Below are 23,505 nucleotides of genomic sequence, written 5' to 3'. Positions count from 1 at the left end.
GAATCATCTATAAGATCAATTGTTTCAAGTTGTTTCAGTTCAGTCCAGTTCAGTCGCTCAGTGGTGCCAACTCTCTGCGACCCCATGAATCGCAGCACACCAGGCCTCCCTGTCCATCACCAACTCCCAGAGTTCACTCAGACTCACGTGGATCGAGTCGGTGATGCCATCCAGCCATCTCACTCTCTGTCGTCCCCTTCTCCTCCTGCCTCCAATCCCTCCCAGCATCAATCTTTTCCAATGAGTCAGCTCTTCGCATGAGGTGGCCAAAGTACTGGAGTTTCAGCTTTAGCATCATTCCCTCCAAAGAAATCCCAGGGCTGATCTCCTTTAGGATGGACTGGTTGGATCTCCTTGCAGTCCAAGGGACTCTCAAGAGTCTTCTCCAACACCACAGTTCAAAAGCATCAATTCTTCGGCACTCAGCCTTCTTCACAGTCCAACTCTCACATCCATACATGACCACTGGAAAAACCATAGCCTTGACTAGACGGACCTTTGTTGGCAAAGCAATGTCTCTGCTTTTGAATATGCTATCTAGGTTGGTCATAACTTTTCTTCCAAGGAATAAGTGTCTTTTAATTTCATGGCTGCAATCACCATCTGCAGTGATTTTGGAGCCCAAAAAAATAGTCTGACTCTGTTTCCCCATCTATTTCCCATGAAGTGATGGGACCAGATGCCATGATCTTCGTTTTCTGAATGTTGAGCTTTAAGCCAACTTTTTCACTCTCCTCTTTCGCTTTCATCAAGAGGCTTTTGAGTTCCTCTTCACTTTCTGCCATAAGGCTGGTGTCATCTGCATATCTGAGGTTATTGATATTTCTCCTGGCAATCTTGATTCCAGCTTGTGTTTCTTCCAGCCCAGCGTTTCTCATGATGTACTCTGCATAGAAGTTAAATAAGCAGGGTGACAATATACAGCCTTGATGTACTCCTTTTCCTATTTGGAACCAGTCTGTTGTTGTAATTAATTTTATCTGAGGCACAGTCACACATCCGGTAATGCAAGAAACCTCAAGCTGTTTAATTGTCATTAATTTTATGTGAGGTTCAGTCACAGGTCTGGCAATGCAAGAAACCTCAATCTCATAAAATAGGCAGAATAGAAGTAATATATCTAGTAACATTAAAAAGGTGCAGCCCAGTACCACCCTAAGATATCTACATCCTGACTCCTTATGGAATGAGAAAGGAATGTTATTATCTCAGGAGTTTCATGGCCAGTGGCAGGAGAAAAATTGATCTTTATAGTTGAGCAGGTATTTCTGCCCCTGAGGAGGTCTGGTTAATGCATAATGCAGATACATAATGCATACTAGAGGACCACCAGGGAAGTCCTCTGAATGTATTTTTATATTCTCCTACAACTTGATTTTCTAATCCCCTTCTACTTGATTGCCTCCCTTAAGGTGGTGTCTGCCCTCACCCCCCCCCCTTTTATTTTTTCCGGGATCCTAGTTCCTACTGGACTGCCAGGGAATACCCTTTCATTTCTTTTTATCCAGCACAACTCTCTTGAATAGGGAGATGTGCCCCGCTCCACCGACCATCCCACTAGACGTTCAGGCTCTTTCAAGGTCTGCACCGAAATGCTGTTGCAGTGAACTTGCTTGTTTGTGTCTTTTTGGGTACTTCCCAGAAATGGAAGTACTAGATCAAAGAGAATGCCTATTGCCGATTATAACATTCCCTACACCTTTGCCAATACCAGACAGTATCAGTCCTGAAGCCAGCTGGATGGTTAAAGAAATGACAGATGGGACAGGAGGAGAACGCACGAGATAAGCCTGAAGCGGTGGTGATAAATTGCAAGAAGAGCCCGGAGAGGCGTTCATGAACACCCCTTCTCACGAAGGGAACAACTCACCCGCCCGCACTTCGACTTCCGCCGCAAACCAGCGCGCGAGGACGGCTGCCGCGTGCCCGCCGCAGGGGCGTGTCCTGCGCAGGCCCCGCCCCCCGCTGCGTGCGCACGTCGGACTGCTTGCTAGGCTGCGGCGGTCGCGGCGCCCGAGCGAGCCGCCTACTGTCGCGCGGACGCGGTGCTGACGGACGCCGGAGCGGACCCGCGGCGGGTGAGTGTCGGTGCCCTGCCGGGCCTCTCTCGGGGCTCCTCCGCGAGCCTGGCCACCTCCGGCTCTCGGGAACTCGGCTCGGCCGACACGGCCCGCTGCTCCCCGGCTCCCGCCTGAGGCAGCCCGGACGGGCCGGGGCGAGGGGCGGCTGGGAGGCGGCGAGCGGGGCTGCCGGGGGCCAGGAGGGAGGACCTCGCTTCCCAGACGGCGTTTCAGAGGCCCTGGGAGGCCTGAGCCGCTCGTTCGCGTCGGTCCGCCTGGGGCACACCCCCTGCCGGCGTCTCCTGCGCCCCACAGCAGGTGACCCGACCCCCGGGTCGCCGCGGGAGGACTTGGCGTTCCCGCCGGGCCTGCAGCCCTCTGGCCGCCCAGCCAGCACGTCTGTCCACTTTGGGCCGGCGAGGACCCAGACCTAGCCTGGCGTCCGAGAGTCGAGAGTCGTACCCGGGCTGTTGGCGCGCCCGGGCTCTGACCTTCCTCCTCCTGACTCACCTCTGTCTGAAGGGCCCTTTGAGTCACTGTCGTGACTTCCCTAATGACCCGCGGCCTCCAGGTTGCAAGGGACCAACGTCAGGGGCAGCTGGTTGGTCTGGTAGCGAGTCTACCTGTCACCTCACAAGCGCGGTGCCCTCGGTGTGTTAATTGCCGTGTAAAAGCTGCCAGGACCGCCTTGCACAGTCTTAGCACAAGGCCTGTCAGCGTCTTGTCATTTTAATGACTTCTGGTGAACTGGTTGCTGTGGCCTGTGGCTGTTCATCCTTATTATATTGTATCATTGGCTCCCATGACCCGCCCCAGGTGGAGCATGGTTGAAAAAAGAGAGACATCCTATAGTGCTCTAGAGCTCAGGAAGCCCTCTCACTCTCAGTTCAGTTCAGTCGCTCAGTCGTGTCCGACTCTTTGCGACCCCATGAATCGCAGCACGCCAGGCCTCCCTGTCCATCACCAACTCCCGGAGTTCACCCACACTCATGTCCATTGAGTCGGTGATGCCATCCAGCCATCTCATCCTCTGTCGTCCCCTTCTCACTCTCAGCCCCTAACAAAACCTTGTGAGTTGATAGTTTTCCCACTTGTGAAATGGGGTTAACGATGAATGGAATTAAGAAGCTTAACTTGCCTCCCACAATCAGAAAAAGGGCATAGGTGGTCTTGTACCCAGTTGTCTGCCCCCAGATCCCATGCTTTTTCCTAGAGTGGAAATGGATTTATGTTATTTAAACTAGACAGTCTTCTCTCCCCCTAAACTGTCCTCCCAAGTAGAAGGAAACAGGAACTCACTGTTTTTATGTATTTGAATTTGTTATGGCATTAACTAGGGTATTTTGATTAAAATTTTAACTGCCACATTAACATTTTTAGTTTTTCTTTTGTGAGGAGGGGGATAAGGAATATAAATGAGTAATTCTGTGCTTTATTCTTTAGTTTGTTTTTTTAGAGAAACATCACAAGACAAAAACATCACAAGCTAACAGTTCAGTTGGTCATTTCCAAGTTTACTTGGTGAAACTGGGAGAAGTTTTCAAATACAGTAGCTAAGCCAAAGGCTTCCCAGGTGGCTCTGTGGTAAATAAACAGTCTGTCTGCTAAGGCAGCAGATGCAGGTTCTGTCCCTAGTTCGGGAAGATTCCCTGGAGAAGGAAATGGCAACCCACTCCAGTATTTTTGCCTGGGAAAGACCATGGACAGAGGAGCGTTGGCTGGCCATAGACCATGGAGTTGCAAAGAGTCAGACTCGAATGAGCAAATGAGCACTCACACAGATAAGCCAAAACACTGGTGAGGGTGTGGGGATTTGAAGGACACACTCGTTGAGTGACTTCATCTGACTGGGGATGTGAAGAGGAAGAATCTGTGATTTCCCCATTGTCTGACTGGATTCCTTTTTTCCTTTGCCTGGGCCAGTAAGATGATAGCCTGTGGGTCTCCAGAGTCAGGAGTATGAGCTACTCCAGAAATGACAATGCCAAGGATAAGATGAAATACAGAAAGTAAAGTATTCATCACCATTGGTTTACGCTCGTTGAGTCTGTCAAAAAGCAAAACAGCCAGGGCCTTTGGCTACCTTGATTTTTTGGTTTCTTTGGAAAAGCTGACTCTCTTCAGAGAACAGCTGGGCTGTGTATCAGGTTTGCAGCAAAAACCAAAATATCATCCTTCTAGGAGGAAGACATTTTGAATATTGGAATTATATATTTCAGCATAGTTCCCTGACCAGGATTGGAACCCATGCCCTCAACTGTGAAATTGTGGTGTCCTAATCATTGGACCACCAGGAAATTTTCCAGTATAAAATTTAGAATTTAGCTATAACTCCTTGGAGAGAAAAGATGAAAACTTTGAACCATAAATTACCTCCTTGTTTATTACTGGCCATAGTTAACTAAAAAATTTTAAGTACACACTTAATTCAGTCTCTTATTCTGATAGTACTTAATGGGAGAATTGAGAGATCTGAGTCACATCTCCTTTTGTATTGAACACAGTGAAGGTTATTTGCTTTTTAACTTTATTATATCTGTTAGCTTTGTCTGTGTAAAAGCAGAGGATGAAAACTGTCTTTTGTTGTAACCTGAATAATCTCTCAGGATATTTTTGCCCTGCTGAGAAGCAGTGCCATTACCAATTAATTCTTGCCAACAGTGAAGGAGGGGTGCATATCTTTAATTGGAACAATTAATATAACTGCTTATACTGGGATCTTTCTGTTTTTTATAGTGAAGATATTTCACTCTGGTGACCATTTAGGTGCTCTCTGATGTTGTTGACTCCAGTTTGGTTTACTTTTTCATATTGACTTCGTTTATTTACCATAAAATGTCTCCCATTATATTACACATTGTAAAGCCAGTGAAATTTAGCAGTATTGTTGATGGTCTGGTCTAACAATGTTAAATATGTTTACAGAATATGCATTACATTTATTCATAAATCCTTTCTATATGACCAGCTTCTTTCTATTTAAGAATAATAATGGTTTTGGAATTCACTGTAGATACCTTAGAGGTGCATAGCTATTGTAAAGGGAGTTCATTTACAGTCAGTCCATTAGAGGACTGCATCTTAATTGTGATCTTGGCTGACTGCAGTGGAGCAAAGGACGCTTTCTGGGTCATCATATCAACCACATCTATAGTCAGACCTTCCTTACAAGATAACATTCTGAACCTTAACTGCTGGCTTTTCAAAACAGCAGTTAAATTCATGAGGCTCTTTTCAGTGAGCAGGTTTTAATGTCACTTTGATGTAATTTTAGAAGGCTTTTAGCAAACATGCATTTCCATATGTGATAGTTTTTTTAAGCAAATATTTTAATAGTAATTCAAAGGCTGCTTTGTCAGTTTGTTGTTCAGTCACTAAGTCGTGTCTGACTGTTTGGGACCCCATGGATTGCAACACGCCAGGCTTCCCTGTTCTTCACTATCTCCTAGAATTTGCTGAAACTCATGTCGATCAAGTTGGTGATGCCATCCAACCATCTCATCTTCTGTTGCCCCCTTCTCCTCCTTCCCTCAGACTTTCCCAGCATCAGGGTCTTTGCCAGTGAATCAGCCTTGCATCAGGGTGGCCAGAGTATTGGAGCTTCAGCATCAGTCCTTCCAGTGAATAGTTGGCTTATGGAATAGGAATTGCATCAGAATTGCGTCTCTTCTTGCATTCATTGAGGAGGGTTCTTTTTTCAAACATGTGCTTAAGTATCTCTCTGTGAAAGTCTACAGATACACTGACTTTTTGTTTGCACTTCAAAATGATTGAATTGTTAGGTACAAAACTGAGCTGATTAATCAGTTTGTAACCACTGTTTTCACTCATAAACAGCTATTCAGCACTAGATAATGTTTTACATATGCATGTATGTTTTCCAAATACATACATGTTAATTTATATTAAATCAATATACATACATGTTAATTTACATAAAGACTGATGCTGGGAGGGATTGGGGGCAGGAGGAGAAGGGGGCAACACAGAGGATGAGATGGCTGGATGGCATCACCGACTCGATGGACGTGAGTCTGAGTGAACTCCGGGAGATGGTGATGGACAGGGAGGCCTGGCATGCTGCAGTTCATGGGGTCGCAAAGAGTCAGACACGACTGAGCGACTGAACTGACTGGCTGACTGACTAATTTATATTAGAAAGAGTGACAAATAAATGGTTCATTTCTCCCCCAAAGGAAACTGTGGAGTATTTTTGATCATGAGAAAAACGTTTAAACCCCTTGATTTGCAGTTTCTGTGTCTGAAAAATGAAGTTAATACTTGATGAGCCTTCAAGTCTTGGGTGCCTAGAATGCTGCTCTTCAGTCTAAGGGGTTTCCAAACCTTTCTGTTTCACTACATTAGGGGTTGGGAAGTTGTGTTTTTAAAATTTCCCTCGTGCTTATTGTTTGGGGCCTCCCTGGACATAAGAGAAAGCAGACTGGCAGAAAGGCAGAGAAGTAGTGACAGGAAAGGATGGATTGCTGCACACAGTGCCTGCCATCTGCTGTTCTGCCAGAGGCCCAGCAAGTGGATACTGTCTCCTCTCTGTTGTTGTTGTTTAGTTGCTAAGCTGTTTACAACTTTTTGCGACCCGGTGGATGGTAGCCTGCCAGGCTCCTCTGTCTGTGGGATTTCCCAGGCATGAATACTGGATTTCCTTCTCCAGGGGACAACAAGAGCAACACACGAATAGATTTGTTCCTTCCCAGGAATATCGGTAAGTCTAATTATTGACATAGTTCTCAGTAACTTTAAAAGGGCTTTGGGGAAGAATGGCCTAAAGAGACAAGTGGCTAGCACCCTGCCAGCCTGACTTCTGCTAAAAACCCTCAGCTTCCAACCTTTCTCCCAGCGAGCTCTCTCAGTCTTGGAAGCCTCACATTTCACTGTCTTGTATTATATTCAATTCCACGATTACCTGAGGGCTGTGGGAAGCTGCTGGCATGATTAGAACAATCTGCCATCATGCTTTTATTTAATCTAGTTGGCTGGCCTGCCTCATCAGTCACTGAGGTGATCCTGTTTATTATGACAAACACTGGGACCCATAGTCTGAACATACAGGTGTACTGAAGGAGTTAGTGAGATAGGATATTTGAGTCAGAACAGTCCTGGAAAATCTGGAACATAAAGCTCTATCTTTAACACCATTGTCTGTACTGCACAATTAGCATTTATAGTATAATACACCTGTTCTATTAGTTGTCTTTCTGTTTCTCTTTTCTCTCTGTTGAAAGCTGCTTAAAATCCCCAACAAGCTCTTAGGCCTCTTTGTAGTCAAGGAGCCCCATGAGTATTATAAGTGTTTGTGGATGATAACATGGCATGTCACATGCCCAAGCGTGCTCATCCCTTCCTTAGTACTGCATCTGCTGTTCTCTCTGGCAAGACCACTTGGAGCTGCTGCAGAGGAACTGTTGTCATCTGAAACTATTTCCAGAGCAGCTTGAGGGAGGGCTGGCAGAGGAAGGGGAAGGATCAGTGAGCAGAACTGAGTTAGAGTGTGAGGGGGTTCTGGGTAGCAATGTTTGAAGGTGGTGAGAAAAGCAAAGATAGTGAAGTGACATTACACCTTTGCTCCTTCAGTTTTCTAGGAGACAAGGGGAGGGTCAGTCTTTCTCTTTGCTTAGTAATCGCAGGTGTCCTACTAATTAGAAAATAACTTTGGCCACCTCATGCTAAGAGTTGACTCATTGGAAAAGACCCTGATGCTGGGAGGGATTGGGGGCAGGAGGAGAAGGGGATGACAGAGGACGAGATGGCTGGATGGCATCGCCGACTCAACGGACATGAGTTTGGGTAAACTCCGGGAGTTGGTGATGGACAGGGAGGCCTGGCGTGCTGTGATTCATGGGGTCGCAGAGAGTCGGACACGACTGAGCGACTGAACTGATTCCTGTTCCACACTTGGGTTTTTGTCAGCCTCAGAGAAATCTCTTAAGTGTCTTTGCTCAGTGTCAAATGTTTGTCTTGCTTTGTAACACTTTTTGTGTTTGCAGAAAGTCTTACTGGTGCACCCAAAAGGAACAGTGAGATGATTGGCTGCTCTGGGTTATGCTTTCTTCCCTTTTGCATGTGACTTTCCTGGGACACATGCCCAGATTTAAAGTCAATACGTTCAAGTTCAAATGCCTACAGGTAGAAGGACAGAGAAGCAGCGCACTCTGCCCACTTGGCGCACTTGTATTGCCTCTGTAGTGTGCACTGAGAGGGTTACAAAAACAACAAACCCATGGTCCTTGTTCACCAAGAGTTGGCAGTCACCTTGAGGAGGCGCCAGACAAAATTCACTTTGTAAGGTTTGTGATTGTTGTTTTGACACTCAATATTCTGGGAGGTCAGGGCAGTGAAGAATTGAGAAATGGAAAAGACAGTCATTTGAACTGAATCCACTGAGTTGCCTAAAAGACAGCAGGAACAGAAGAGAATGAATGAGCATTAGTGAATGAGCATTCAGGGAGTTACTGGAAACATGTCACCCACAAAAAGAATGTCTTTTATAAATGGCTCATCTAGAACAGGGATTCCTGAACTTAAGGGGCCTACAGGTGCTCTGGAATGGCATAGGTAACATGTATTTATTTATTAAGGAGTCTGTTCTCTCCAAATTTATCTCTTGTATCTGCATAAGTTCAACACAGGAGGCATTAGGCACATGAGGCAACTTTTTTTTAACTTGTGATTGTCCTGGAGAGAAAGTCAGAAGCCTTCCTCTGATTCTCAGAAGGGTTTGCAACCCCCAAAGGGTAATGATTATTATAATCTGACAAATAGCTTTGCTACCCATCTCTGAATTTGTATCTTCACATCTCTGAATTTGTATCTTCAGATGAGGAGGTAACTGGGTGGAAGATTAGAGAGAGAAACCCAAGGATTCCTTTGTAAACAACCTTCTACCCAGCACCAGGTGTCATGAGACATACCTGAGTGCTTGTGCAAAGGACAGCATGTTCCCACACACACAGTGGTCTAATCTGGTTGCCAGGCCTGGCACAGCTAAAATGCACTTACTAACTAGTGGGAGTGATGCTCAGCTCTGCCCTCGGGGACCTTATAGTCAAGTGCAGCTGTTTAGAGTATGTGCCTGTCCACAATAGAGTTAGAGCCAAGTAGGAATGTTGGGAATGGGGTGAGAAATCACGTGCTTTTTGGAAGGTCAGGCCATTTTTTCAGAAATGACTGGCCTATTTATTGGAAACAAGATATGAAAGAGGGAGGGAGCCCTGGGCAGGTTCGGGAGCAGTGACTGATTCAGAACCAGCTTCCCGCTGCTTCTTTGGACATATAGCCTGAAAAGACTGTCCTAGAACTGCCGTCACGTAGCACACGCAGTGGGACATGCCAGCCATCTGTTTCAGAGTGAGTGCCTTAGCTCCTCAGAGCTCAGCCAGCCAAGTAGGCCAAGCTTGTACCCCCGACCCACACCCCACCCCCACCCCCCCCACCACCCTGCTCTAACTGTGGATGCTCCACTGTCCGTGCTTCCTGTATCAGCCTTCAGTGTAGGGTTGGGTTGGGAAAAGGCGTTAGCACGCCTCAGAGCAAGCCCTGGAGCACATGATTTTCTGCCTTTCTTGTCAGTTGCTCTCCCTATCTTGTCTACCTTTTCCCCTAGTTATTCATCCAGTATTGTCTAATCAGGTCCTTAGTCAGCAGTAGATGTTCTGGGCCATTTGAATTTCTTCTCAGTAATGATTAGCGCTTACAATGATGTTTGACCAGTTCTAGAGACCTCTTGGGAATTACAGGCACCCACTTCATGTATCTTCATGTATTTCGTGGGGGCTGCCTCATACAACAGGAAGTTGCTCAGTTATACAGTGGCAAACTGCTGTTTGTTTTTTTTAATTTTCTTTTTGGTAAACTGGTATTTTTGTAGCATTTTGCTTTCTCCCCTGCAGTAACCATAACAACGTAATGCCTTGATGTATTTCCTCCAAAATGTTCTAAAAATGTGGGCTTGTTAAGAGAAGCTTGACCCTCCTCCCCCTTCCCTGGAGTAACAGACCTGAGAAGAAAAGTGCTGTGAAACCCCTTCCCTAAAGCCAGCTGGGGGAATAAAGGGTTCTCAAAGGTGGACAGCTGGAAGGGCGGTGCTTTATGCCTGCATCGGTGGAGCAGTGCTGGCAAGCATTTGTTACCTAGACTATTAAAATTTTGCCTATCCATTTCTTTTTCTCCCCCCCTTCTTTTTCTCCCTCCCTCACCTCCCAGCCCAGAACCTCTTTTTTTTTTTTTTAAGTACAGCTATGTCTGCTGCCTCACCCTACACTGCTAGCCTCCTTTTCTTTTTTAAAAATAATTTAAAAAATCTGTTCACTTTGGCTGTGCTGTCTTCACTGCTGCTCGGGCATTTCGCCAGTTGCAGTGAGCAGGGCCTGCCCTCTAGTTGCGGTGCCTCGGCTTCTCACTGCAGGGGCTTCTCTGGTTGCTGAGCACAGGCTCTCAGGCAGTTGGGCTTCAGTTGTTGCTGCGCACGGGCTCTAGGGCACAGGCTCAGTAGTTGTAATGTACGGGCTAAGTTGCTCCCAGGCATGTGGGGTTCTCCCGGATCAGGGATTGAATCTGTGTCTCTGACACTGGCAGGAAGATTCTTTACCACTGAGCCACAAGAGAAGCCCTCCATTTCTTTCTTTTTTTTTTTTTTAAAGTAAGGCAGTTTTCCGTTCTTAACCAAGCTTTCAGAGTCCTTAAAATCTAAAAGGTATGTTCTTAATAGCTCTATCTGTGGAATGTGAGCACGGCAGTTAAAAACCATGCAGTGCAACCTTTCTCTTTCAGGCCCCCTACAAGGCCCGTGTCACCTCCCCTCCCCAACCCGCAACTGTTCATCAGTAGAAATTTTTGTGGTAAATATGGTGCTCAAAGATACTTACTCACTAGCCAGCCAATTTTCTCATGTCTGGGATTCACTTTTAAATGTTCTCTTTGTCTTCTGCTTTTGAGAATACCTTGATTTTGAGAATACCTCACATTCTGGAAATCATCCAGTCACTCAGCAAACCCTGATTAGGTAGGTACCCTGTGTTGAAGTAAGACACAAAGATAAATGAGCTGTAATTTGGAAAAAAGACATAGGTACAAAGAAATGCTGCAGCAGGATACAAGTGCTGTAATAGATGATGAAAAGCTTGTTAGGTGGCTCTTAATGTGATATCAGGCCTCCAAGATCATCCAGCTCATTGTCATCTGACATTTTTAGAAGCGGCACAAGTCCATTTTCGGAGGAGTATGCGAGCTGCTGTGTCTGAAACAGGTGGGGGAAGCCCATGGTCTTTCCTGCCTTTACCTTCTGTTAAATGCCATCCTCCCTGCAGCTCTCTGAGACGTGCCTCTTATTTTATAAATGAGGCTGTTGGAGTTCCAGAGCAGTAGTGTTTGTGACAGCTCGCTGGCACAGACCTGGTATTAGAGCTTTTTAGCCTACATGTCAGTCAGACACCAGACTGATAAACGATGATTCAGTTTTCTCCCAGTTCTGTGTTCTGTTCTTTCAAGAAGTCAGTGAACACATTTCTGTCAGGGGCTTCTCCTCTTCCCGGCTTTGTTAACTGAGCCTGCTTGAAAGGTTTTGCCTCCTTGTGGGCTAAATACAAATCAGTCCTCTTCCCAGGAAGATACTGTGACCCTTTTCCCTGTCATCTGTGGGCAGTGAGTGCCAAGTTGCCCCACTTACAGCCTCTTCTCTTTTCTGGTGGAAATTCAGTTTCCCAGAAATCGCTGTAAAGGATATTTGATGAAGGTGTGATGGACAGCATGAAGGTTACTGTGAAAACAAACCTCTTCTTGTCTCTCTCTAAACTGATGAAGGGATGAGAGGTTAGAGCAGGGTTTCTCAGCCTTGGTGCCCTTGACATTTTAGGCTGGATAATTGGTGGTGGTGGTGGTCTGGTGTGTGTATTATGTGTGTGTGCCACACGTGTGCTTTTGCTTTCTGTGCGTTGTGGGATGTTGAACAGCATTCCTGGCCTCTATACACTAGATGCCGGTACCACAGCCCACCCTCCAGTTTTCACAAGCAGACATCCCTCTGGGCGTGACCGATGTCCCCTTGAGAACCACTGGGTGGGGATTGATTGTCAAGAGAACTAACTGCAAATGAGAGTTATGATATTTATATAAAGTCAAGTTTTCATTTACCTAAACCTTGATTTATAGTGATGAGGTGCTCTGAAGAAACGAAACAAGAACATGTCTCATCCTGGATCCTGACCCATCTATAGCATGGAGGGGCCTTCACCTAACTCAGGTTCAGAGTCCCCTGAATAGAATTTGAACTCTGGAAGTCATCTTCCTTTGGGTTCTTTGCAAAACTTATTTTGCTAGATATGCCCAGGTTTTTCCGTTCCTTTTTTGGTATTAGAAATGTTACCAGAATGAAAACAGGTTCTTTATAGTGAACATTCATCTTAGCTTGTGACCCTGGAATAGATTTGATGCTACTTACAGGACCTTTCATAGAGAAAGGGGTTTTTCCATTTCTTGACTAAAAATACTCAGAAACATTAGTTAACTTTAAGTGACACTTGCTTTAGTTTACTATTCAGCATCATACGGCAAGCTAAAAATAATAAATAAACGAAAACAGCAGTTTTATAAGTAAACTAAATAATAGACTAAAACAGCAGTTTTATGGTTATCTCACTGAATTTTCACATCTGCCATGCAGAGCTGCCACATCTGCCACTACCCTTACAGATGGAGAAACTGAGATTCTGAGAGTAACTGGTCCAAGGTCCCCTGTGGGTGTGCAGCAGAACCCGGGCCTGCCCTGCGGTGCGTGACGTGAGCCTGTACCTTGACCACATGCCTGCGCTGCCTCTTGGCCTGTGTGGCAGTGGACTCTTGGCCAGTCATAGTTGAGGTCGGGTTTGTTGGGCTCCTACACATGCTAGCAAAGTAATGCTCAAAATTCTCCAAGCCAGGCTTAAATAGTACGTGAACTTCCAGATGTTCAAACTGGATTTAGAAAAGGCAGAGGAACCAAAGATCAAATTGCCAACATCCTCTGGCTCATAGAAAAAGCAAGAGAGTTCCAGAAAAACATCTGCTTTATTGACTATGCCAAAGCCTTTGACTGTGTGGATCACAACAAACTGGAAAATTCTTGAAGAGATGGGAATATCAGACCACCTGACCTGCCTCCTGAGAAATCTGTATGCAGGTCAAGAAACAACAGTTAGAACTAGACATGGAACAACAGACTGGTGCCAAATTGGGAAAGGAGTACATCAAAGCTGTATATTGTCACCCTGCTTATTTAACTTATATGCAGTGTACATCATGAGAAATGCTGGACTGGATGAAGCACAAGCTGGAATCAAGATTGCCAGGAGAAATATCAATAACATCAGATATGCAGATGACATCAGCCTTATGGCAGAAAGTGAAGAGGAACTAAAGAGCCTCTTGATGAAAGTGAAAGAGGAGAGAAAAAGTTGACTTAAAGCTCAACATTCAGAAGACAAAGATCATGGCATCTGGTCCCATCACTTCGTGGCAAATAGATGGGGAAACAATGGACACAGTGGCTGACTTTATTTTTTGGGGCTCCAAAATCACTGTCAATGGTGACTGCAGCCATGAAATTAAAAGATGCTTTCTCCTTGGAAGGAAAGTTATAACCAATCCAGACAGCATATTAAAAAGCAGAGATATTACTTTGCCAACAAAGGCCCATCTAGTCAATGCTATGGTTTTTCCAGTGGTCATGTATGGATGTGAGAGTTGGACTATAAAGAAAACTGAGCACCGAAGAATTGATGCTTTTGAGCTGTGGTGTTGAAGAAGACTCTTGAGAGTCCCTTGGACTGCAAGGAGCTCCAGCCAGTCCATCCTAAAGGAGATCAGTCCTGAATATTATTGGAAGGACTGATGCTGAAGCTGAAACTCCAATACTTTGGCCACCTGATGCAAAGAACTGACTCATTGGAAAAGACCCTGATGCTGGGAAAGATTGAAGGCGGGAGGAGAAGGGGACGACAGAGGATGATATGGCTGGATGGCATCACCAACTCAATGGACATGAGTTTGAGTAAGCTCCAGGAGTTTGTGATGGACAGGGAAGCCTGGTGTGCTGCACTCCATGGGGTCACAAAGAGTCAGAAATGACTGAGCAACTGAACTGAACTGTAGGCCAGCTCTAAAGACCATCACGCAATTCAGTCATTGCCTCAGTCCCTCTGGTGTCTGGTCAGCACATTAGCATTGTGCTGTGCAGGTGGGACTTGTGTGTGTGTGGCTGCTGTTAGCCTTGTTGAGCCCATGTTCCAGAAACTTTGAGATGGAAGGATTTGGTCTCCATGTCCTTGGATGTACACTGAAATACAGATGGCTTGTGTCTGTACCTAGATACTGGTCACGTTTACACAGACGCCGAGCTACTGCCGGCAGCTGCTGCACAGGGAGATTGAGATCTGGGCAGCTTGCGCTGGTGAGGATGCTAGACCAGACAGAGCGGCGTGGTCACGTCAGGTCAGGTGCTCAGTCATCCAACTCTGCGACCCCGTGAACCATAGCACTCCAGGCCTCCCTGTCCATCACCAACTCCTGGGGTCCACCCAAACCCATATCCATCAAGTCGGTGATGCCATCCAACCATTTCATCCTCTGTCGTCCCCTTCTCCTGCCTTCAATCTTTCCCAGCATCAGGGTCTTTTCCAATGAGTCAGTTCTTCGCATCAGGTGGCCGAAATATTGGCGTTTTAGCTTCAACATCAGTCCTTCCAATGAACATGCAGGACTGATCTCCTTTAGGATGGACTGGTTGGATCTCCTTGCAATCCAAGGGACTCTCAAGAGTCTTCTCCAACACCACAGTTCAAAAGCATCAATTCTTCGGCACTCAGCCTTCTTCACAGTCCAACTCTCACATCCATACATGACCACTGGAAAAACCATAGCCTTGACTAGACAGACCTTTGTTGACAAAGTAATGTCTCTGCTTTTGAATATGCTGTCTAAGTTGGTCATAACTTTCCTTCCAAGGAGTAAGTGTCTGTTAATTTCATGGCTGCAGTCACCATTGACAGTGATTTTGGAGCCCAAAAAAATAAAGTCTGACACTGTGTCCACGGTTTCCCCATCTATTTGCCACGAAGCAATGGGACCAGATGCCATGATCTTAGTTTTCTGAATGTTGAGCTTTAAGCCAACTTTTTCACTCTCCTCTTTCACTTTCATCAAGAGGCTCTTTAGTTCTTCTTCACTTTCTGCCATAAGAGTGGTGTCATCTGTGTATCTGAGGTTATTGATGTGGTATGTGCTAACCTGTTATCTCTGACCTTGGATCCTAGAAGATTTTAGCGAACAGCTGGAGTGTCTAGAAAGGGAGTTTAAGGGTGTTTTGTTAAGTAATCACTCTGCCACCTTGATTTTTCTGCCTTTCAAGTGTGGTTTTGAGGATTGTTGCAGGTGGATTGTTGTTGTTCAGTCGCTGAGTCTTGTCTGACTCTTTGTGACCCCATAAACAGCACACCAGGCTTCCCTGTCCTCACTGTCCCCCTGAGTTTTACTAACAATGAAGTCTCTGAATGTGTTGTCTTTTTTTTGTGTGTGTGTGTGTAATAAAGTTTTATTAAAGTATAAAGGAGATAGAGAAAGCTTCTGACATAGGCATCAGAAGGGGGCAGAAAGAGTACCCCTGTGTTGTCTTTTAAGAAAAATTTTATTGAGTTAAAGATTATCCTTGTAAGTCAGCTCTCACTCTGAGAGGCTTTTTAGAGTGGAAGAGAGGGCTGCTGACACACCTGACTGCTGATACTTTCACATCACCTGCAATATATTTTCTCTACCTTTCCGCTCCTGGCTACTCTTCAGGGACATTTTCATCCATGTACGAATCAGCCCCGATACACTGAGGGAGGAAGACAGTTGTGCACCCCTATTCCTTGAGCTGTTGCCTTGTTATTAGTACAGGGAACCAGAGAGCAGAGTGGCAGCGGGCTGCCTGCTCTGGGGCCCTGACTGCTCCCCCCAGGAGGCTGGGCCTACGGGGAGCCAGGGGAAGCTGAGAAGCCTCTGCTCTCGGAGAGGCCGGTAGCTGTTGCTGCTGGTCCGCTGCCACCGTAGACGCAAGTCTGTGAGGACAGGGCAGCCTCTTGGGAGTTACCAGTTCCTGGTCAGGGCTTGTTTCTTTGCACCCACTTCACCCACCCCTCCCCTCTACTGCCAGAGTCTAGGCAGTTGTGAAAATGCCTGAGAATAATACCTAACTCTGAGGCCTGTGGAAGCATGTTAGGGTCCCAAACAGGTCCAAGGTGAGCCAGAGGAGCCGCCTCATTAGATTGACCAGTGCCTTGGCCTGTGGAGTTGCTGATTTTATAAGACCTTTATGTTGATATATTTTCTGTCCGTCATACTCCTGCTACCAAGGCAGAGTATATTTTCAGTAGACAGGAAGATTGGACTGAATAGATCTCAACATGTGGAGAACACGCTTTCAGATTCTTAAAACCAGCTCTTCTGATTCTCTGCAGTTTCTATGGTAATAGGTACTATAGAAATCTGAGGGCCTTACCTATTGTGACCTCCCCGTGGGGTCAGGATGCCTAGAGCCTCGGCTTCAGTGTCCGCCAGGAGCTGGCAGATCTGACTGCTTCCCTCCAGGCACTGAAGCAGGGCGGTGGGTGCCATCCTCCCCCTTGGGACCAGCCGTCTCCAGCCTTGGCCTGCCCTGCTAGTCAACAAAAGCAGGGCCCGCCAGAGGACAACCTTCTCAGGTTGCCCTGTAATCTGAGTGAGCCAAGGTGAGTGTGTTAGGGGTGGGCGGTATAGTCTTCAAATGGGAACCTGAGCATTTACTTCTCAGAAACCATAGGATTGAGCTCACTTTTCTTACTGAGAAACAAGTGTCACTCAGTGGTTTAGCCAACCCCTCCACTGTGAGCATAAGTGCACTGTAACATAACCTCAGTTTCCATGTGGCTAGTAGTCTTGTCAGTAGACACCATACTGATTTCACCTCTGTGTACCACTGAGGATTGGCTGTGGATGCAGGAGGCATCACCTTGCATTCAGAAGGACTCGAGTTTGGTTCCAGCTCGACTGTTCACTCTGAGTGACATTGGCTGTATTAGTTAATTCTCTTGATCTTAGTTCCTTCATAGTCATGGGACCCTGCTCAGAAGTGACTTAACATGGCGTGTCCACATCTGTTAGACATTAGTCCGGTGGTCTTCCTCTGCACCGCCCGCTTCTGGGTGAATCTGAGGGCCTTTGGTCCCTGCTGGGAGGCTCCATTGAGTCTGTCTGTAGAGAGGAAAGGGCTTCCCAGGTGGCTCAGTGGCAAAATAATCTGTCTGCCAAAGCACTAGACACCTGAAATGACAGTTTGATCCTTGGGTCGGGAAGATCCCCTGGAGGAGGAAATGGCAACCCACTCAAGTATCCTTGCCGGCAGAATCCTATGGACAAAAGAGCCTGGCAGGCTACAGTTCATGGGGTCCCAAAGGAGTCAGACATGATGCATGTAGAGAGGACACACGCATGTAAAGAGAAAACCACCTGGAAGGCCATAGCACTTCTAGGTTTTCCAAGGTGGAAATTCAGCAGAAGCATCCTAAGCCCCCACGGTTTCCCACCACTCCCGACACTGTTTATGTCATCGTTTGTGAGAGAAGCCAAGGTCACAGGTAACAGTTGTTGCACCTGAGTGAAAGAAAATGTGGCTGACCACTTAATCCATAGGACACATGCTTTCTAGATTGTTCCAAAGTTGGAAGGATTTTTGCTAGATTGTACCTAGGGATGACCCACAGTCTCGTCAGAACTTACGCTGTTACAACCAGCCTTGTGGATGTCTGGTGCCTAAGCTTTGTTCTTATAAAATCCCCAGCCTGACCGTTCTAGAATTCAGTCACGGCTTCAGCCTCCACCCCTCAGGTGCTTCCCATGGGACTAAAAAGCCTTGTCTTCTTAGCCCCAAGACCCAGTGACACTCAGGAAACAGAGTGGGTCTTGTAGTAGGAAGTGGCGTCTTTGGTGCCCGCAGCCAGTGGACTTGCGGCCCCTTCTCTGCTCTTTTCCATGTTTCAGGTGTCGTTGCAGTGTCTGAATTCTTGCTCAGCTGTATTTGAACATGCTAGAGATGAGCCCACCACTCCCCAGTGGGCACAACCTGCCTGAGAAGTCTTAGACTTCCTGAGTCCAGTTTTTGAAGCTACTAAGAAACTAGTGCCCTTAGTTGCTTTCTGGTTGCTTGTTGCCAGATATGCATGTGTGTGTTGAGTAAATGTGACGCAAGAGCTTTGTGTCCTTAGACTCCTCACTTTTCCACAATGGCTTGTCTGAACTTGCTCTTTGTCAAGAGGTTAATAGTCATCCATTCAATCAACTGTGGGATTGAATTCACCCAGTAACCAAAATGAAAGGGGTGAAGCTTATGTATAAGAATTCCTGAGGTGTGGCAGCACCAGAGTTCAGAGACCTCGTGTCATTCATTCTATAGACTCAGAAGGCAGTGACGTATAGGATGTGGTCTCCTCAGGGGTTTGGGAGGTCCCTCTTCTCAGCTGCTTTGTTGGATTAGAGCTGAGTCGGCCCTGTGCACTGCTTCCAACACCCAGCTCAGCCAGCGTCCGGCAGCATCTGCAGTGAGAATTTTCCAGCTGCAGCGGTCACAGGTCTCACCTCAGAAAGAACAGAATTCCCTTTTCCTGACACTAGCAGAGGAAAAGGCCTGAGTCACAAGTCCTCACGTGTAACTGACTGCCCAGAATTACCTGTGGACGCATCAGGTTTCACATTCTTCCTCAGTGTTTCAGAATCACTCACCTGTTCACTTTCTCCAGCAACTTCTCGAGAGATCATCAGCACTTTTCAGCCTCGTTAGTTTCATGAAGCACTTGTACACATGTTAGCTCCTTTAGTCTTCACAGCACACTTGAGAATGTGGAGCAAAGAGAGTTTTGTTACCCAGTTTCATGCATGTGGAAACTCAGCTTTCAGAATGGTACGCCTTACCGCTAGCCATGGAACTACTAAACGTTGAAACTCCAGCCCAAACCTTTCTAACTCTAAAGACCTCATCCTTTGGACAGGGCCCATCTTCCTTTCCCTTCCTGAAGGCAAGCTGGGTCTAGCGGTAATCAGCAGCAGGTGGGAGGCTGGAAGTGACCTCTGTAAACTGACAGGTTCACTGAGCTCCCTCCTATCCCCCAACTTCCAGCCCTCCCTGAGGTCTGGGAGCAGCACAGGGACGGTCAAGTGGCCGTTTACTGCAGGAAGCAGGCTGCACCCCTCTTCACATCCATTTGCCAGATGGGATGCAAAACTGGCCCTCAGTGTGAGTCTTACCCCTCTCAGTACTGGATTTTAAACAGTGCTCAGGAGAGCAAGTCTGTTTCCACGGTGCATCCAGAAATAGGGCTTCTTCCACTTGTTGAGTTGCCTGGTGTCGTAGCAAGGTCTGAAAAAAGCTCACCAAAGTGTCTCGTCTCCCAGGGTAGACAAGTTAATAAACAGCTCATTCGCAGTCTTCTGTGACGTTGACACCTGTTGTAAAGTGGCTTCATGGTCATCATCTATTTGATCTTCATAGTAGTCTTGGAGAAGGAAATGGCAACCCACTCCAGTGTTCTTGCCTGGAGAATCCCAGGGACGGGGGAGCCTGGTGGGCTGCTGTCTCTGGGGTCGCACAGAGTCGGACACGACTGAAGCGACTTAGCAGCAGCAGTAGCATTAGTCTTGTACTGAGTGCTGGGTAGGTGTTCATCCCATTTCACAGGTGAAACGTGGAGAGAGCCCGAGGTTGGGAGGCTGAGAGCTGCACGGTCCCGCCCCCGGCTTCCTCCCTCCTGCTGCCTCCACAGGAGCCCTGGTGTTGCTTGTCCCCCAGATCATGTTAGGCTTAAAAGTAGCATGTTAGAATTTACTCTTCTTTCATAGATACTCAGAAAGGAATGTGTGTGATGGGTAAACAACCCGTTTCTTCATAGCTGCTGAGGCCTGCCTGATAAGAGTATGTGGCACCATTAAGAACTGACTTGGCCTGGTTTATGGGATTGTTCAACAGGAACAGAGGGGTGAAGAGCCTTCAGGGGATATAGAGCAGGAACAGCTCCTATAGCCCAGGAAAGGGAGGACCTTGGACTCCTGTTCTGTGTTTATCATCTGAAGACATTTATGGGGCACATGCTCATATTTATGTGCTGAAGACATGTGTGTTGTACGTGATCTTTGTGAGCGGTGAGGCATCATTTTTACCCGTGACCCTCCTGAATATCACAGTGTAAGTACGTGGGGTGAGATCATAAACAGAGGTGGATGCGATGGAAGCTATTAGTTCAGCCAGAAGAGTGGAAAACACGCACGCACACACACACCCCCCACATCCATGGGCTGTGGGAAGAAAGCTGCACCAGTGACTAGAGGCAGGCCTAAGACAGAAGGAGCCAAAGGCCTCCTTACCTGCGGTGCTGGCTACGAAAAGCAGCCAGAGCCCCTGAAGGGCCTGCCCTCACAGGCCTGCAGGCGAGGAGCAGCAGCCTTGCTGGGCAGGGGGGTGTGGATGTGGACTGGGCCTGGTGGAGAGGTCAGGAGCCAGTGCCCAGCCCTGATACGGGGAGAGCAGCCGCGGGCAGGGATTCCGGGGCAGACCCTGGTAGGGGAGCAGTGAACTCTGGGGGAGCCGCAGGAAAAAACACAGCACTGGCCACTCAATGAGGGTGCCAGCCCCGTTGGGGCCTGTGAGTGAGAATGGCCTTGGCCAGCTCAGAGGCACGGGAATTACAAACAAGTCTGTAGTTAGAAAAAAACGGACCACCAGAGAGAGGGGTGGAGGTGGGGAGAAGGAGAGGAGGAAGGGATGGAGTCATAGCTGAAGAAAAGTAAAACTAGATTTCACACCATTTAACTCAGAGGTGTAGTACCCAATTAAAATTTTTATCGTTTGGTATTTTAGAATTTAATCCATAACTTATTGTCACTATCTCACCACCCTCTTCGTTTAGCTAGCCTGATCAGTAGGCATTTCATTTATGCAACAGCATCCATTACAGCTCAGGCTGGAGGCCCCCAGGGCGCTGGGCTGTACGTGATTTGGAACATGGTGTTGGATTCTGAGCAGCTCAGTCTGAGGGAGTCTTGCTCTGTCTTGTAGGATATGCTTCCAGCTTAACAGGGAAAAGAGGACAATGGCCCTTGTGGCTGTGATGCCAGTTCTAGACTGGAGTGGACCCTGAGCTTCACACAGCCCTCTCGAGGCAGGCAGGGCCTGCCGTGTCCAGTGGAGGCCTTTGTGCAGGGAGGGAGCAGCCCCTCACCTTCCCTCTGGCACCGTCTTCTCTGTGCACAGGAGACCAGCACCCCCTCAGGTCATGGGCCTCCATCCTGCGCGCTGTGGCAGTTGGTGTCCGTGGATTCCAGTAGGCGGGAGAGCTATGCTGTTTCCAGCCACCTCACTTCCCCCTCCTCCCTCTCTCGTGCTGGCCAGTTCCGCAGCCTGCCCCTTTCCCCAGTTGTGGTTTCCCAGGACAAAGGAAAAGAATGGGCATGAAGAAAAGAATTGTGACAGCTGAAGTCCCCATTGTGCCTTTGAGGGAGGGATTGGGGATCACATTTCTGTCTGGCAGTCAGGCTGACTGACCTGAGGTTTGCTGATGTGAGTTTGTAGAGGAGGACTTAACATCTTTGAACTTGTCTGTTCTTTAAAATGCCCTAGAGCCTTGAGCCTGTCATTCACCACGGCAGAGGCTTTGAAATGAGTGTTCTGGATCTGCTGGGCCAGGCGCACCAGAGAGCACTGGTAATCAGGACAGTGTTGCCGTTTCTCTCAGAGCAGGTGTGGGAGTGAAAACCAGTCATGATCAGTGAACGGCTAGGAGTATAGGAGTTACGGGGCCGTGGAAGCAGATTTTATAAACAGAGGGTCACGGTGTTGTCGGGAAGTAGAAGAAGAGGGCCTGACCTCTATAGATGGATGTTTCTGGAATTAGTAGGAGCACAGTGAAGGGCCTGGGGACTGCTGGTGACTGGCTGGGGCAGCACAGAGACTTACGGCTCGCCCAGTCCTGTTCCTGTTTGTCTCTGTGTCCCCCTCCCCCTTTGAAAAGAATTGAGCCACTTTGCATAGAAGGAGCCAATCAGCTAAAATGTCCAACAAACAACAAATATTTATAGTTTTCCAAAGTCCCTTCCCGCCATCACTGGTATATGTAGTTATCCATAGTCCTAGTCAGTGTTTGGGGTCTTTTTTTTTGTTAAGATTTTTTTTGTTTTGATGTGGACCATTTTTAGTCTTTATTGAATTTGTTAACAATTGCTTCTGTTTTATGTTTTGGTTTTTGCCTGGGAAGTATTTGGGATCTTAGCTTCCCGATCAGGGATTGAGCCCACACCTCTTGCATTGGAAAGCGAAGCCTCAGCCCCTTATTTTAAACAAAGAAGTTGATGCAGACGTTTTCATGCCTGGGTACTGCCCATCAACTTGTTGCCTCGGTGCCAGGATTCCATTGTTTGCTGCTGTTTAAGTAGCCCTGCCCTGTATTGTTAGGCTGAGTGACTTTTTTCAAATGTTATATAGTATAGCTATTTATCATTTTGGTACAGATTACTTATTGTTAATACTTCTTGAAGTATATTTCCCACAGTGGACTATTTTGGGATCTTTTTGTTTTTGTCGGGTGCAGGGTGGGGCAGCTTCTTACGGATTACAAGAGATTGCAGTCTAGAAAGGTTCCATGTTCATGATTTGGCCTTTGATTTTCTAGGATTATAGTGGTTCCTGCAAAGAGAAAGGATTGGAGTGTAGAAGTCAGCCTGACCAAGTTTGGCCATGTAGCTTTTCAGAGAATGAAGTGAATTCTGTTTCTGACATACAAGGTGGCTCCTGAATGCCGCCACCCGGCCCCTGCCCCACCCAACCCCCCAGCCACTCCCGTGAGGAATAGTGGCCAGGCCTCCAGGCGGCCCTCTTTCTGAAACTCAGCCCGTACGGGGTGAATATGCTAAGTGAGCCTTCCTGAGAATGTTTTCCTTCCTGCCAGATGGCACTTTCAGCCTGCATTGTGTGCGTGCTTGCTAAGTTGCTTCAGTCATGTCTGACTCTTTGCCACACCATGGACTGTAGCCCTCCAGGCTCCTTTGTTCATGGGGTTCTCCAGGCAAGAAAACTGGAAGTGGGTTGCCCTCCCCTTCTCCGGGGATCTTCCTGACCCAGGGATCGAACCCACATCTCCTGTGGCTCCTGCATTGCAGGTGGGCCCTTTACCACTGAGCCAGCAGGGAAGTCCTCAACCTGCGTTGGGGACTCAGTATAATCGCTGCTGGAATGGGATAAACTGGTATCTACCCTTCCTTCAAAGCAAAAATTTTTAACCCTGTTCTGAGTTTAGAACCTGTTGAGGTGGTGGACCGCAGAGTGTGCCTTGCTGTCTACTGGCGCCTGCTGTTGGTGGTACGCTTTACAGCATTTCCCGTGTGCCTTCTTTCCTTTGATTTGTTT

General features: G+C 47.2%; 1 protein-coding gene across 4 annotated transcripts in view; it reads left to right on the top strand.

The window, feature by feature from the left end:
• Window positions 1-1,976: 1,976 nt before the first annotated feature.
• The window catches only part of HMOX2 (heme oxygenase 2), a 28,803-nt gene continuing 7,274 nt past the window's right edge, over window positions 1,977-23,505 (top strand). Inside the window, exons 1-2 of one of the 4 annotated variants that reach the window (XM_052663421.1) lie at window positions 2,060-2,078; window positions 6,730-6,780. Coding sequence is in view for 1 of the 4 variants with exons in the window: in XM_052663415.1 (XP_052519375.1) it covers window positions 6,662-6,780 (119 nt within the window). In the remaining 3 variants the exon portion in view is untranslated. Of the gene's footprint in view, window positions 2,079-6,646; window positions 6,781-9,309; window positions 9,423-23,505 lie in introns of those variants that run through there. The other 3 variants (XM_052663431.1, XM_052663415.1, XM_052663437.1) reach the window with 3 other exon arrangements.

Source organism: Budorcas taxicolor, chromosome 2 (assembly GCF_023091745.1).
Source record: "Budorcas taxicolor isolate Tak-1 chromosome 2, Takin1.1, whole genome shotgun sequence".
Classification (NCBI taxonomy): Eukaryota; Metazoa; Chordata; class Mammalia; order Artiodactyla; family Bovidae; genus Budorcas; species Budorcas taxicolor.
This window is presented reverse-complemented; position numbering and strand designations above follow the sequence as displayed.